Source organism: Larimichthys crocea, chromosome XIX, assembly GCF_000972845.2.
Source record: "Larimichthys crocea isolate SSNF chromosome XIX, L_crocea_2.0, whole genome shotgun sequence".
Lineage (NCBI taxonomy): Eukaryota > Metazoa > Chordata > Actinopteri > Sciaenidae > Larimichthys > Larimichthys crocea.
In genome coordinates this window covers 8289628-8302505 of record NC_040029.1, presented here as the reverse complement: position 1 = coordinate 8302505, position 12878 = coordinate 8289628, and the positions used below count along the sequence as shown (strand labels likewise).

The 12878-nt window shown below is 42.2% G+C and overlaps 1 protein-coding gene and 2 long non-coding RNA genes across 5 annotated transcripts in view; 1 reads left to right on the top strand and 2 right to left on the bottom strand.

Annotated features, from left to right (window-relative positions):
- Window positions 1–12878, top strand: part of LOC113748293 (uncharacterized) — a 46307-nt gene that overhangs the window by 28001 nt on the left and 5428 nt on the right. The window lies entirely within an intron of this gene.
- LOC104929110 (fibroblast growth factor 14) overlaps window positions 1–12878 on the bottom strand; it is a 28240-nt gene that overhangs the window by 10605 nt on the left and 4757 nt on the right. For all 3 annotated transcript variants that reach the window (XM_027291473.1, XM_027291474.1, XM_010743555.3), the window contains exons 2-3: window positions 10165–10275; window positions 5650–5753 (exon numbers count right to left, since the gene is read on the bottom strand). In XM_027291473.1, the coding sequence (XP_027147274.1) occupies window positions 5650–5753; window positions 10165–10275 (215 nt within the window). The remainder of the gene's footprint in view (window positions 1–5649; window positions 5754–10164; window positions 10276–12878) is intronic.
- On the bottom strand, window positions 3261–3800 carry LOC113748294 (uncharacterized). Its single transcript, XR_003464234.1, has 2 exons — window positions 3559–3800; window positions 3261–3303 (listed from the first exon to the last, which is right to left on the bottom strand). It is a non-coding gene; the product is annotated as an uncharacterized LOC113748294 (long non-coding RNA).

The window sequence follows — 12878 nt, the reverse complement described above, 5'->3', positions numbered from 1 at the left end:
GTGTGTGTGCATGCGTCATGACTCACATGGCTAACATTTACTCTTCTCTTCCTTCTCATCTTTCTGGATGTAGACATCAGAGGACTCACTCTGTCTGAGTGCTGTACAGACTGTGTTATGAATGGAAGTACACGCCTACATACACGGACGTGTGCTAGACACACACACACACACACACACACACACACACACACAAACACTCGTAGGCATATACGTACAGGACACTCAGCCCTGTGTTTGTTGAAAACATCCTTCTGTCAGACAACATCATGGATAGAGAAGAAGGTGGAATGACGAATCCACAATATAGAAAAAGATGAGCGAGCGATCTGTTTTATTTCATGTTTAATTTCTGAAATATAGCTGTAATCATCAGCCGATTAATTCAGTTGATTGACAGGAAACTAATCAGCAACTATTTTGATAACTGATTGATTGTTTCAATAAATAAAATATCTGTTTTATATTTTTGAAGATGCATAAAACTATCCAATCCACTTTATTTATATAGCACGATTTTAGCAAACACAGGGTTTCCAAAGTGCTGCACAACACGATAGAACACAATAAATAACACAATAGAAACACAACAAAACATCAAGTAGATAACAGAAAGATATGACTAATAAACTATGACTTGATTAATCGAGAAGATACATGGCGGCTTAAACGATAATGAAAATAATCTTTAGTTGCAGCCTCAAAGAGAAATATGACACTAATTGAAACTAAATGATTTAATTTAAGCCTTTATTTAACTATTACGTAATGATACTTTAATGACATATTATTAAATTTAAAACTCTGGCCGTGTGTTGACTGATTTTCACAGCTGTGGAGGGATCCATTGACTACATCCGCTTTTAACCTTGACTTAAGTCAGTAAGAAGAAGACACTGTGTCACTGTCAAGTGTAAATAAGACTGATCATAATCATAAATTTACTTTTAATTTGCTGTCTTGCATAATAGCCGTACCCGGATATGTACGTGTGAGACATTCATCAAAGCAGAGATGAAGGACATTTGATTTGAGTTTAATGAAACACGTCGTTCCTGTTATTCATCTAACAACTGTAGACCTCTTTTCAGCACCAAGAGCCATCCACAGTATGACCTAGACCAAGGCGTAGTCTCAGTTTGCTCTGCACACAAGGCTGTGCGTGTTTATTAGAGGATAAACTCACCTTATTTTTGTTGGGATTTAAATGGGCTTTCATACTTCCTTCGTTGCTTCAGGGGGACAAAGTGTTTTTTTGCTGAGGGCTAAATTTGACCGCAGGCTATTTGCCATCTCTTACTTTAAAACGTTTCTGTGACCCGAGGATACCTGGACTAAAAGAGAAGACGAGGGGGTGGGGGGGGGGGGGAGTACAAGATGGATGGAGGATAGACTTGAATTGATGTTGTTCAGGCTCTCAGGACCTTTCCAGCAGACAGACTGGGGCTGACTCACAGGAGCTGGCATGAAGGAATACATTTCCATTTCTAATCTTGGCCGGTGGACAGTCAGCACAATTCAGCTTGTGAAAACAAGCAGATTTTAGGGGGGCACTGCTGTACACAAGCCTCAGTCATGAACCACAGGACCACACTGGTATATAACTGTTATGAAATCATCTTATCCCTTCAAAACAACTCACGCTCACCTTCGTACAGCAGCAGCAGCATTAGGCGAAGACGATGATAGTCGGAGTAACAGTGATAGTGGTACATTACGGGAAACGTGCAGTGATTTTTACAGAGAAACTACACTTCCTCTTTCACCTCTCAGCCGACATCTTGACACCTACACCTACCCAAAACACCCTGATACACCCACACACACACACACACAGCACACCAATTACACACACGCGTCTACAGGAACACACTCTCGTCACTCCTCATTCGCACATAAACACACACAGTCCCAAACTCATCAGCACTTCTTTTTTTCCCACTTTACCCAGCATGCTCCATAATTATCACATAGCAGCTCATTGCACACTGTGCCATCTGTTAGCTGCACGCCCAAAAAAAAAACACACATGCGCGCACACACACACACACATACATGCACAACCACACAGTGCCAGATGCTTGGGATTAATAGGATAGTCCTACCATGTATAACTAAGTTTGCAGCATATCATTAACAATTTGCAATAAGAGGATAAGGAATGTCATTGAGGGCATAGCGGCGAGCGGCGAAGGCGCTAAACGAGGAAACATCCTAGAGTTTAAGTTTAGAGACAGTAAAGATAAAACTGGGATCATAATCGCCGAATTATCTTGATATACAGACAAAAAAGAATGATTTGTGACCTTTTATAAGTTAAGTTTGATCAGCTCTCCGTCATGCAAGTGGCTCAAAGACCCAACACAGTCCGGAGACGTCTATACATCATATTTTTTATTCAAGGTATCGAGGCTATAACTAGTCAAAATGTAGCAGCCATATCTAAAACTGGACTTGTCTTTGGTGAGGCTAAAGGACGTTGCAGACATCAGTCATGAATATGCAGCCGAGTTCATAAATGTTACATCGGCTTGCCACACACACGTGCGCGCACACACACACCAGCATCTTTTAGCTGTTTACCACACTGACAGTGAATATTCATGGTATCTCATGTATCTCACATCTCAGTGTGAATGCTTGTAGGAATTTACGCCGCTGCCGCCGTAAAGAGCTGCCGTCTTCTGGAGGCTCATTCATTCTCAGTGCTCTCCGTTTCTTGGAAGGAAGGAAAGAAGGAAGGATGGGATCTGGATTTATGTGTTTATTTGTTTCACAACGAAACTCGTAGGGCGCATAGTGACACATTTTTATCCGACTAAAATCTTCAAAAAGATGCACATGTTATAAGTAGTTCTAATAAGAATATTTGAATATCTTAAGATTAAGGGTGGCAGATGTGTTGTGGATGCTGAAAACTGGAGCTGAGTTTAATTTATCAGGTTAAACATTAAATATCTTGTCTTTGTGTTTGATTGAACATTGGTCTAAAAGGATTTGCCATGTTTTACACGGTGTCTTTTTTTAAATTAGGGCTCTATTTTAACATCTCATACTGTGTCATATTTTGGTAAGATTCACCTTGTTAATATTCCTTCGGGATGAGAAATGTGAGCCATGATGTCTGGGAATAAATTCAGAAATGTGGCCGCATGGATGTCATGGTTTTTCAAAGTGCCAATGAGATAAATTTATCCCGGGTTTTTGAATGCGTAACACAGGCGGTGAAGTCAAGTGAGTCGCTCTGGTGCTGAATTTTATTTTTTTGATTTACACTTGGACTGCACCGTGCTGCACACGATCCTAAACAGGAGAATCAACATAAAAATAAAAAACAATGATGTCAAATTAATTAGATATCTGCCTCACAAACACTTTTTCATGCATACTGTGTCCAGTGTTTTGTACGTCGTGTTCTGATTTAATGATTACAGTGTGCTTAAAATGTTCCCACTCAATAATGGGTGCTTACGGTTGTTTGTTTGCGCCCAAACATTTGTTATTTAGTGAAAACTGAACATATGAACACACCTATCCATGAGGAGGCCTGCTACTAACCGTGTTACAGCACAGACGACTGCTGACAAGTTGAAGCTCCAGGGACTAGGATCTGATTTGTATCGACTTCCCGACACCTCCACAATAACTAACCCAGCAGGATGAAAGATGGTCCAAACTGCGTGTCCGGTAAATGAGCCGTCTGAACCAGCCAATTACACAGAAACATCACGGTAAACCGCTCAGACCGGGATTAAACAAACTGTAGCTGTGATAGCAGCCTCGTAATGTTTAATGAGGATCTCTTCACCGTCCTGTACCGCACACACACACACACACACACACACACACACACACACACACACACGCACACAACGACATGTTACACCTACCGGAACCTTTTCAGCAACAAGTTAAACATGAAGCAGAGACATCAGGATAAATTAGACCTCCTGTATGTAATTTATATATTCGTTATCAGGTAGCTGCCTGCGCATCAGTCACAGAGCTGGAACATGATCAAACATCCTCACTTTGCCTCTACGCAGCTTTAGAGTGTGTGTGTGTGTGTGTGTGTGTGTGTGTGTGTGTGTGTGTGTGTGTGTGTGTAGGGGGGACTCCCCCTCTTCAATTATTTACAGGAAGTCCTCATGCATCTGTGACTTTCAGCGACAGAAAACCCAACAGAGCAGCACAGATCTCCTTTCTTTCTCCTCCTGATTACTCGTCTCTCTTTATCTCATCCTTTTGTCTACGACATTCTCCCTCTCCATCTTTTCCTCGTCTGTCTACAACCTTTTCCCTCCTTCGTCTACAATCTTTTCCCTCCTTCCTCTCCATCTTTTCCTCGTCTGTCTACAACCTTTTCCCTCCTTCGTCTACAATCTTTTCCCTCCTTCCTCTCCATCTTTTCCTCATGTCTACCTTTTCCGTCCTTCCTCTCCATCTTTTCCTCGTCTGTCTACATCCTTTTCTGTCCTTCCTCTCCATCTTTTCCTCTGTCTAGTCTTTTCCCTCCTTCCTCTCCATCTTTTCCTTGTCTGTCTACAACCTTTTCCCTCTTTCCTCTCCATCTTTTCCTCGTCTGTCTACAACCTTTTCCGTCCTTCCTCTCCATCTTTTCCTCTGTCTAGTCTTTTCCCTCCTTCCTCTCCATCTTTTCCTCATGTCTACCTTTTCCCTCCTTCCTCTCCATCTTTTCCTCGTCTGTCTACATCCTTTTCCCTCCTTCCTCTCCATCTTTTCCTCTGTCTAGTCTTTTCCCTCCTTCCTCTCCATCTTTTCCTCATTTCTACCTTTTCCCTCTTTCCTCTCCATCTTTTCCTCTGTCTACATCCTTTTCCCTCCTTCCTCTCCATCTTTTCCTTGTCTACATCCTTTTCCCTCCTTCCTCTCCATCTTTTCCTTGTCTGTCTACAACCTTTTCCCTCTTTCCTCTCCATCCTTTCCTCTGTCTAGTCTTTTCCCTCCTTCCTCTCCATCTTTTCCTCGTCTGTCTAAAACCTTTGCCTCTTTCTCATCCATCTCTTTCCCCTCGTTGTCCTTGTCCTATTTCTTGCTCACCTCCTTTGTTTTGCCTCCCACCCAAGTCTTTTCTTCGTCTCCCCTCTCCTTCATTTTTTCATCATTTGTCCCGGCCTCACCTTTATTCACCTCACCTCTCCTTTTCATTTCCCTCCTTTCATCTAATCTCCTCTTTTCTTCTCCCCTCCCATCCATTTCTATTCCCCCGTCCTCTCCGCCTCCCGCCACCTCATTTCCCCTCCTCTCTGGCTCCTGTGATCTCCACCCAAAAAAGCAAAAATGAAGGGGAGGAAGGAGGGATGACGTCAGGGAGAAGAGACGGCGGTGGAAGAGTGTGAACTCTCTCTGAAGAGTCAGCATGCAAATAATTCATATTCCACTCAAGCAGATCTCCGACTGCTCCTCCTCTACCTCTCTCACGCATCACCACCTCTTTCTTCACTCTTTCTAACCATGCCGTCCATAATTTGGACAAGCTTTGACTAATTTAGCTTTTTACTTGTTTTATTTAACTTTTTTTTTATTCACAAGTCAAATATTTTTGGGGGAAAAACAATAAATGTTTGCATGCTTGCAAAGTGTGTGTGTGTGTGGTGTGTGTGTGTGTGTGTGTGTGTGGCTGCTCACCGATGAGTAGAGGTGACCCTCTCCGTTCATGGCGATGTAGAGGCCAGTCTTGACTGATTGGATGGCCACGACTCTCAGACCCACAGGAATTAAGTTAAACAGAGCTGAGGACAAAAACACACAAACTTAGTGTGCGTGTGTGTTTGTGTGTGTGTCTTGTGCGTGTGTGTTACAGTGCTCTGAGAACTGACATGTCAGTTGGTCTGCTGCTCAGGTGGATTTTGTTTGCTGGTGATGTGAACAGTCAGCTTGGCCTCCAGGGGCTGCTTACAGAGCTTTTAAACTGAAAACTCAGGCCACAGCTTTAAATATGAATTTAATTGCACTCTATTTAAATGTCTATACCTTTGTACAATTAAAGGAGCAGCGTGTAGGATTTAGTAGCATCTAGAGCCTCTTGTTCCTTCTCTGACCCGCGGCATCTGGAGATATAACAGTCTGATTCTAAGGTAGGATAAGACACTCACGAAAACACAGTTATGATAAGACTTTATTGTGGAAATTCACTTGTTACAGCAGCTCGCATCACATTATATGAGATGGATGCCATATTCTACAAACAGAGCACCATAAATCTGGCACACTAAGTGCTGTCATTAAACTAAATAAAGAAAAAGTCCATGTTTTTATGTGTTACATAAGCTATTAACAAATATATACACTCAGTATGTTTGCCAAAAAGTCGCTCAGTAGAAGAAATATATAGTGCATTATCCTGATCTAACTCCCTGTTAAACAACTGTTATAAAACTCCAGCTACAGACGACTGACATGTTCTTCAGCAGGTGTAATAAGTCTTGACACTGAGTTTAAAATCATCCTCGGGTCAACACAGGTGTTTCCAATGATACTAATTAAGGTCCTCCACCCTCCAACATCCTCCATTGCACCTGACATCGTAACGTCAGCTATGATGGAGCGTACTTTCTTGTCTGCCTCCGTCCTCTTCACCACCTGTCAGCTCAGTTAAGGTCCACCTTCCTTTAGCGTCTAACTACGTGTCAAACCATTCGTTCTTTATTTATGTCACTGCACAGCTCTGCGCTCTGTGATGGTGGCACAGTGTTGACAGCTGTAGTAGTACACGCCGTTCATCAGTTTGAGTGTGACTTGTTCCGAGAGTTTCGGGATGAAATGTTCCTGCATGAGCCCCATCGTAATCATCTATATTTTGACCGTGTTCATTTCCATAATATTTTAATATCGCCCCATGTTTCCAAAGGCGCGCTCATACTCTCAGCTCCATTAGGTCAGTGTTATTTGAGGATCACACCCTTAGAGTCTCGGGCAGGTATTTTTAAAGACTATTGCTGGTATTCACTTCCTGCAGTCTGTGCTGTATCTTAGTTAGCAACTCAGTGAGAGATCGAACGAGGGAAATCATGCAATGAATATCAAAGTTGGACAGCGGGCTCTCACACTGTTGTGCAATAATGTTCTCATCTTTTTAGAAATGTTTTTTATGTTCATAGAACGATAAAGATTTAAAGCCTGAGAGCAGCAATGGGACACAAATCGTATAATGTGACTGTCAGCTTTCCAGTGGCAGTAATGGACTATTTTACCGACTTTAAGTACAAACCACAAAAGTTGTGTAGCATGAATTATTAGAAGGATATACTGTACTCACACTGGAGACCTTTCAGCTTTCTAAACTCACATTACAGCGATGGACAAGCTGCAACGAGACAGCGATTGACTAAACTCTAAAGACAATAATGAAGCTAAAAAAAGATGATTTTATTTTCATGGCGATATATTCCTCTGTTGAGCCCCTCTTTAATGTGAACATGGGACAAATATTACGTTGAATGTTGGCCTTCAATAGTTAAGTCACAGTATTTAATGTGTGTGCCAGTTTGTCTCAGTACCTCGGCATATGAGCTGGTTGATCTCCCGGTGCCTAATTCCTTGCCAGTTTTTGGATTCCTGAATCTGCTGACTTTGTCTCACCCTTCTTGCATTGTTTGTTGTTCTCTGATTGATCGCCTGTGTACCTTTTTTGGCTAAGTAAAGATTTATGTATCCGGTCTGTGCTTCTGAGGCAGGTTTTTGAGTCCAGTTGCTTGTGGCTTTCATCAGTTTTCCAAAAACATAAATGTAGCTGCAGCATACAGCAAGGCCAATTAAAATCTCAGTATTAGCGTGAAGTGTTTGAGAGTCCTTAAGGTTTTTCCAGTGGTGGTTGTCGTGCTAGAAAATACAGAATACTGTTTGTCCTCAGATGTTTTCATCAATTACTGATGGTGTAACTATCTCAGGTCGGTTGTTGCAGCCAGGGACTCGAGTATAAAGATGTTCACTGTTTCACGTTGTGAGTTTGATGCCTGGCAAAGGGTTAAAATATAATAATATTTGTTCAATGCGACACTTTTGTCCAGTCATTCCCATATTAACTTACACGACTAATCCACCCACGTGTCATAGATACAGCCTAAACACACTTGGCTCTTAAATAATCCTTTAAAGCTGGATTGTGTTGAGAAATGATTGAATTAAAGCAAAGGCGTCTGCTGTGACGGGTTGGATCGAAGGTTACTGTATTTTGCATTCAGCCACTGAAAAGCTTCAAAGAGTAGAAATGTGTGGAGCGAAGCTGCCGATTTTGAACGAAAACACAATGTGAGAAGCGTCCCCTCCAGTGTGCTTAGTCTACTTTCAACAAACTTTATTGACACGGTCATCAAGGCCAGCAACAGCGTGATGAATATTTCACAACAGCAGAGGATTCTCCTCCGACACTCGGTGCCAGTTTTTTGTTTTGTTCGTGAGGAAGGATATAAAAGGATATTATGTAAGTGATATTTATAAAATCATAACATAACAATGACCTGTAATGAAGGCTGTCACCGTGGACGTTATATTTGGAACCAACAGCCGTGCTGCCTAATCAAGGGTTGATTACACCTGGGATATCATTGCCCTCGTTAATCAAGGGTGCATAGAAATGGTTGTTAATTCGCTCTGACGAGCAACATTTACAGTGTTCGGAGATGAGCAGAAACAATGTATCAAATGTGAGAAAGAAAGTACACCTGCGGGTAATCATCTTTGGTAAATATCACACTTTCTGAAGCACCATCAGGCCTTCATTAACATAAAGATATGCACCCAGCTGATTAGACAACCGTCCCTTTTAATGCTGCAGGGAAATGTCACCGATGTCTCCCCTCCGCTGAATGTGGCTCAGCCAGAAAAAAACACTGACAAACAAGCAGGAGGAAAAAAAAACAAGCTTGGCAACAAGTGGGAGCTGCAGTAAATTCAGTTTGATCCACACGCCGGCTGAACTGTGGCAGGTTTTTTTTTTAAACATGGCAATGCGAAGACATTTTCCAAAGATTGATGAGAAGACGTTGGCCAAGAATAATAATAATCATAGTAAACAAGTGGGACGTTGCTGCAACACGAGGACGGCGGAGAGCAAACCGGCTCAGCCAATGTGGGAAAGGACACTTTGAACCAGCGAGAGCTGCCTGCTGTAGTGATTACTGATTAGCATTTGATTTTCTCACAGCCGAGCGCGGCAGAATATGGAAAAAGCTGCATTAATCAATAAGACATCTAACTGCAGCTCCTCCCTGAGGGCAGTGTTGGGTGCAGAGGTCCAATAAACTAGGCCCTAAAAAAATGAAACGCTGTGATCAGCCACTTGTCGCTTTCGGCTGAACAGTTGGTGTGTTTCTGTCCATCAATATGACTGCACATACTGTGACAGAATGGCTGTCCGTCTTTTAGATTAAACTACTTTAAGCTTTGAACTATTTCTATATTAACTAGTAGTCATTAGATCTTCACAGCAAGGGAAACAAATCTCTCGACCATCAAATCAAATAAAGACTATTGACAGATTGTCTCTAAATAACTATATGGTCTTGAGAGAGTCTGTCGTGGCTTTTCCTTTGCTGTGATGACATTTTCATTTTCTCCAGTGTTGTCTTGAGCGCAGCTTTTCCTTTTCTTGTCGGTCTTTCCCTTTCAGACACCTGTTGCACTGCATTGTCGAGAAAATCACAGAAAATCACAATGATTGCACACACACTTTCAGTTAAGCTGGGTTTCTAAATGAAGGTTGCTACTGTAGCTCACTCAGTTCTTGAACTATTGTACAACAGCCGGTCAGCGGAAAGCTCAGAAATTAAAATAGTTTTGCAGCAACATGTTTTGAGAGACGTGTAATTGCTGATTTTGTTTTTCGGTGCTGACATTTCTTCGAGTTTAGGAAGAGTTGTCTTTTTTGTGCAGTCATGCGGAGGCGGTCTTTGACACCAGAGACTGGGATTCACATCCCAGAGTCCCATGCGTGGCTGAGTTTAGGCAACAGAAGCATTTTTGGTTACCGTTAAGGAAAAGCTTCTGATTTGGGTTAGATGACGTCCTCGTTATTTGCGCAGTAATGGTACCGTGAAAGTGTGACTTCACACTACTGTGACAAGTGTTTTCCATTCACCTTAGCCAGCATTATGTGTGTATTAAGCTCAATAATATGCACATGTAATGAATGAGCACACTTACAGGAGTTGGTGCTGTCGTCTTTGGTCCCGTCCATACTTCCATCCTGGCCCATCTGGAGATAGAAGCCCTGTCTGCAGAACAACCTGGTCACTATGCCCTTCAGCTGTGGTTCTGCACAAAGCACAGACACAGACACAAGGACACAGGAAGAAAAAGAAGAATAGTTGAAAAGGACGGATACACGCTAGACTGCCCTTTTTTTAAAATATGAAAATAAAAATAAAATAAGGCCAAGTTTTGTCGGCTCCAAACCATCCAAATCCCCCAGAAATCAATTTCTGCACACATCCTGAGAGGCACACTCGAGATGGAATACAGTTTGGCATTAAAGAACAATGTGACCACATGCTGCATCCTCAGGGATTTCCTGTGGCGAGACTAGTCAGGCACATCCAATCCATTACAGGATTCTTGGACTAATCCTTCCTTCATGGTCATTGTTCCACTTGAATGACGGAGATAAATTATTTCTGAACCTTTGATGGTCGAGAGCAGCTTCATAACTGCTATATTCTGTTTACTGTTTATCTATTGATTCATATATTGCTTTGTATGATTTACCTAGGTAATTGTGTGGCTCTCGCGCCAAAAGCACCAGATACTGCGCTGTCACTTGTTTTTATACATCCACGTAGCTGAAATGCAGATGTTAAACGCTAAAACAGCTGGTCAGACTAAGAGAGACAGAGCGAGGCGTGACAAAGCAGCTGAGTCATTAGATAAAGCTGGAGGTGACACCATCTTCGGCAGGTACAGACAGGCAGGTTTCCATTCCCTCTGCAGACAGACAGCACTCTTTTCCACACAAACACTCGGTGCTGATTATCTAACACACGCTTCCATGTGACCACACCCCGTCCTCCCTCTGTAAAACACACATCGGTGACCTAAAGCAGGGTGGGAAATCCCCTTTTGAACGTGTGTGTGTGTGTGTTTGAGGTACAGAGAGTGAATTCGTAAAGGTGTATCCTAATAGGCAAGGACAGAAGAAAGCCAAAACTGACCCAGTTTATGAAGTGTGTATGTGTGTGTGTGTGTGTGTGAGCGATAGAGGAGCAGGGGTGTTTTCCATCTTTGTGAGGGATCCATCTTGTGCGGCAGGGGAGAAGGAGGGAAGAGGAGCAGTGAAGCTTGCAACCAGCGCTTGAAATGACAACACACTGTTTAGCATGTCGTGTCAATAATCAATCCAAGATGGATTAGAAACGACAGCTATGAAAACGTGCCGACGAGCTCGCCAAACATCACGAGGAGTGCAGAAATTACAACATGAAATCATGTCTATTCATAAAAACTGTTAATTACCAAAACCTGATTAGATTTCATTATTTTTTTAATCACACATTCACTGATTTCTCATAATTTAGACTGCATTTCATTTAGCTTACATACAGCTGTTTCGAAACGATAATAAAAATATGATAATGAACATATTTGACACTTTCTTCCCTCCCTGTAAATACAGGACACTGCATCATTCCAGCTAACGGCTGTCGGATTTATTCTTGCTGCTTTTATGATTCGAAATACCTGAACAGAAATCAGCGTGCACGCTGCCCACTGTGACCGAAATCAGTCATCAGTGTGTGTGTGTGACGCACGACCGGAGGAAGCTGCTGGAAATGTCATTTATTGTCTCTTATCTTTTTTCTAGAGCGTGTCGTGTCTTTTTAATTCATAAAAGATCGTCTGAAAATGTGTTTTTGTGTCTTTAAATGTGACTGAATCAAACCTGGAGGCAGCTTTGCTTTTGCATTTAAACATCCGCCTTCGTGTTGGCTCAAAGCCCCGTCTGATGTGGATACATGTCAGATACATTTAAAAACAGATCGTACTATCAAATACTACAAAATGTCAAATGAAAGTAAACTTTGAGATCGCTGGAATCTTATTGTTTTGTATTCCTTGAATATTGGGTTTCATTACCAGTCTGAAGTCACGTTCTTGCACGTTAGTTACGAGCTGAGGTGTGACAGGAAGCTTGTAAGTGGAGGTAAAATGAACGGGTCAGACAAAACACAATCGTGGCTCCAAACAGGTCACATCAGGCGTACACCTTCTCCACCATATCAGCTCTGGTTCTTTAGCCGGTTCTGTTCAGGATTCACCGACAATCAACAATAAATAATCTTCTTACAGGGATAAACCTTCCTCCTGTGTCAACTGAACAGGGTCAGCCTGCTCTGTGTAAGAAGAAGGCTGAATTATCTATCTAATATTTTGTCTGAAACCAAAACAGCCAATAACATGTGACCAAAAGTTTAACCAATCAACTGTTGAGTCATTAATTAGGACACAGCAGAATTTAGGTGTTTGAATGTGACGTTAACATGATTTATGGTGATTTATAGATTTTGAATCTCAGCGTCTGGGCCTATTATGAGCACGATAACAGCCTCAGATGGAGTTATTGTTGGTGTTTGCATAGCTCCCCGCTGTAACGGATGACAAATCAATAATTCTCCGCAGGGGACGTCCTGCTGCATCCACTCAGCGTCAACTCATCATCTATTCATCCACCTAACGCCCGTTTATCATTTACTGATAATTCCTGCCGTTGCCACGGTGACATTCCCACTCCGCCAAGGTGATTTTTTTTCTTTCTTTTCCCCCCCCACTCTTCCCAGCATCTCCACATCCCGTCTGTTACTAGGGAAATTCCCATTCTCGCGTTGCCACGGCAACAGTCTCGTGATTCCAGACTGTTCCAGTGG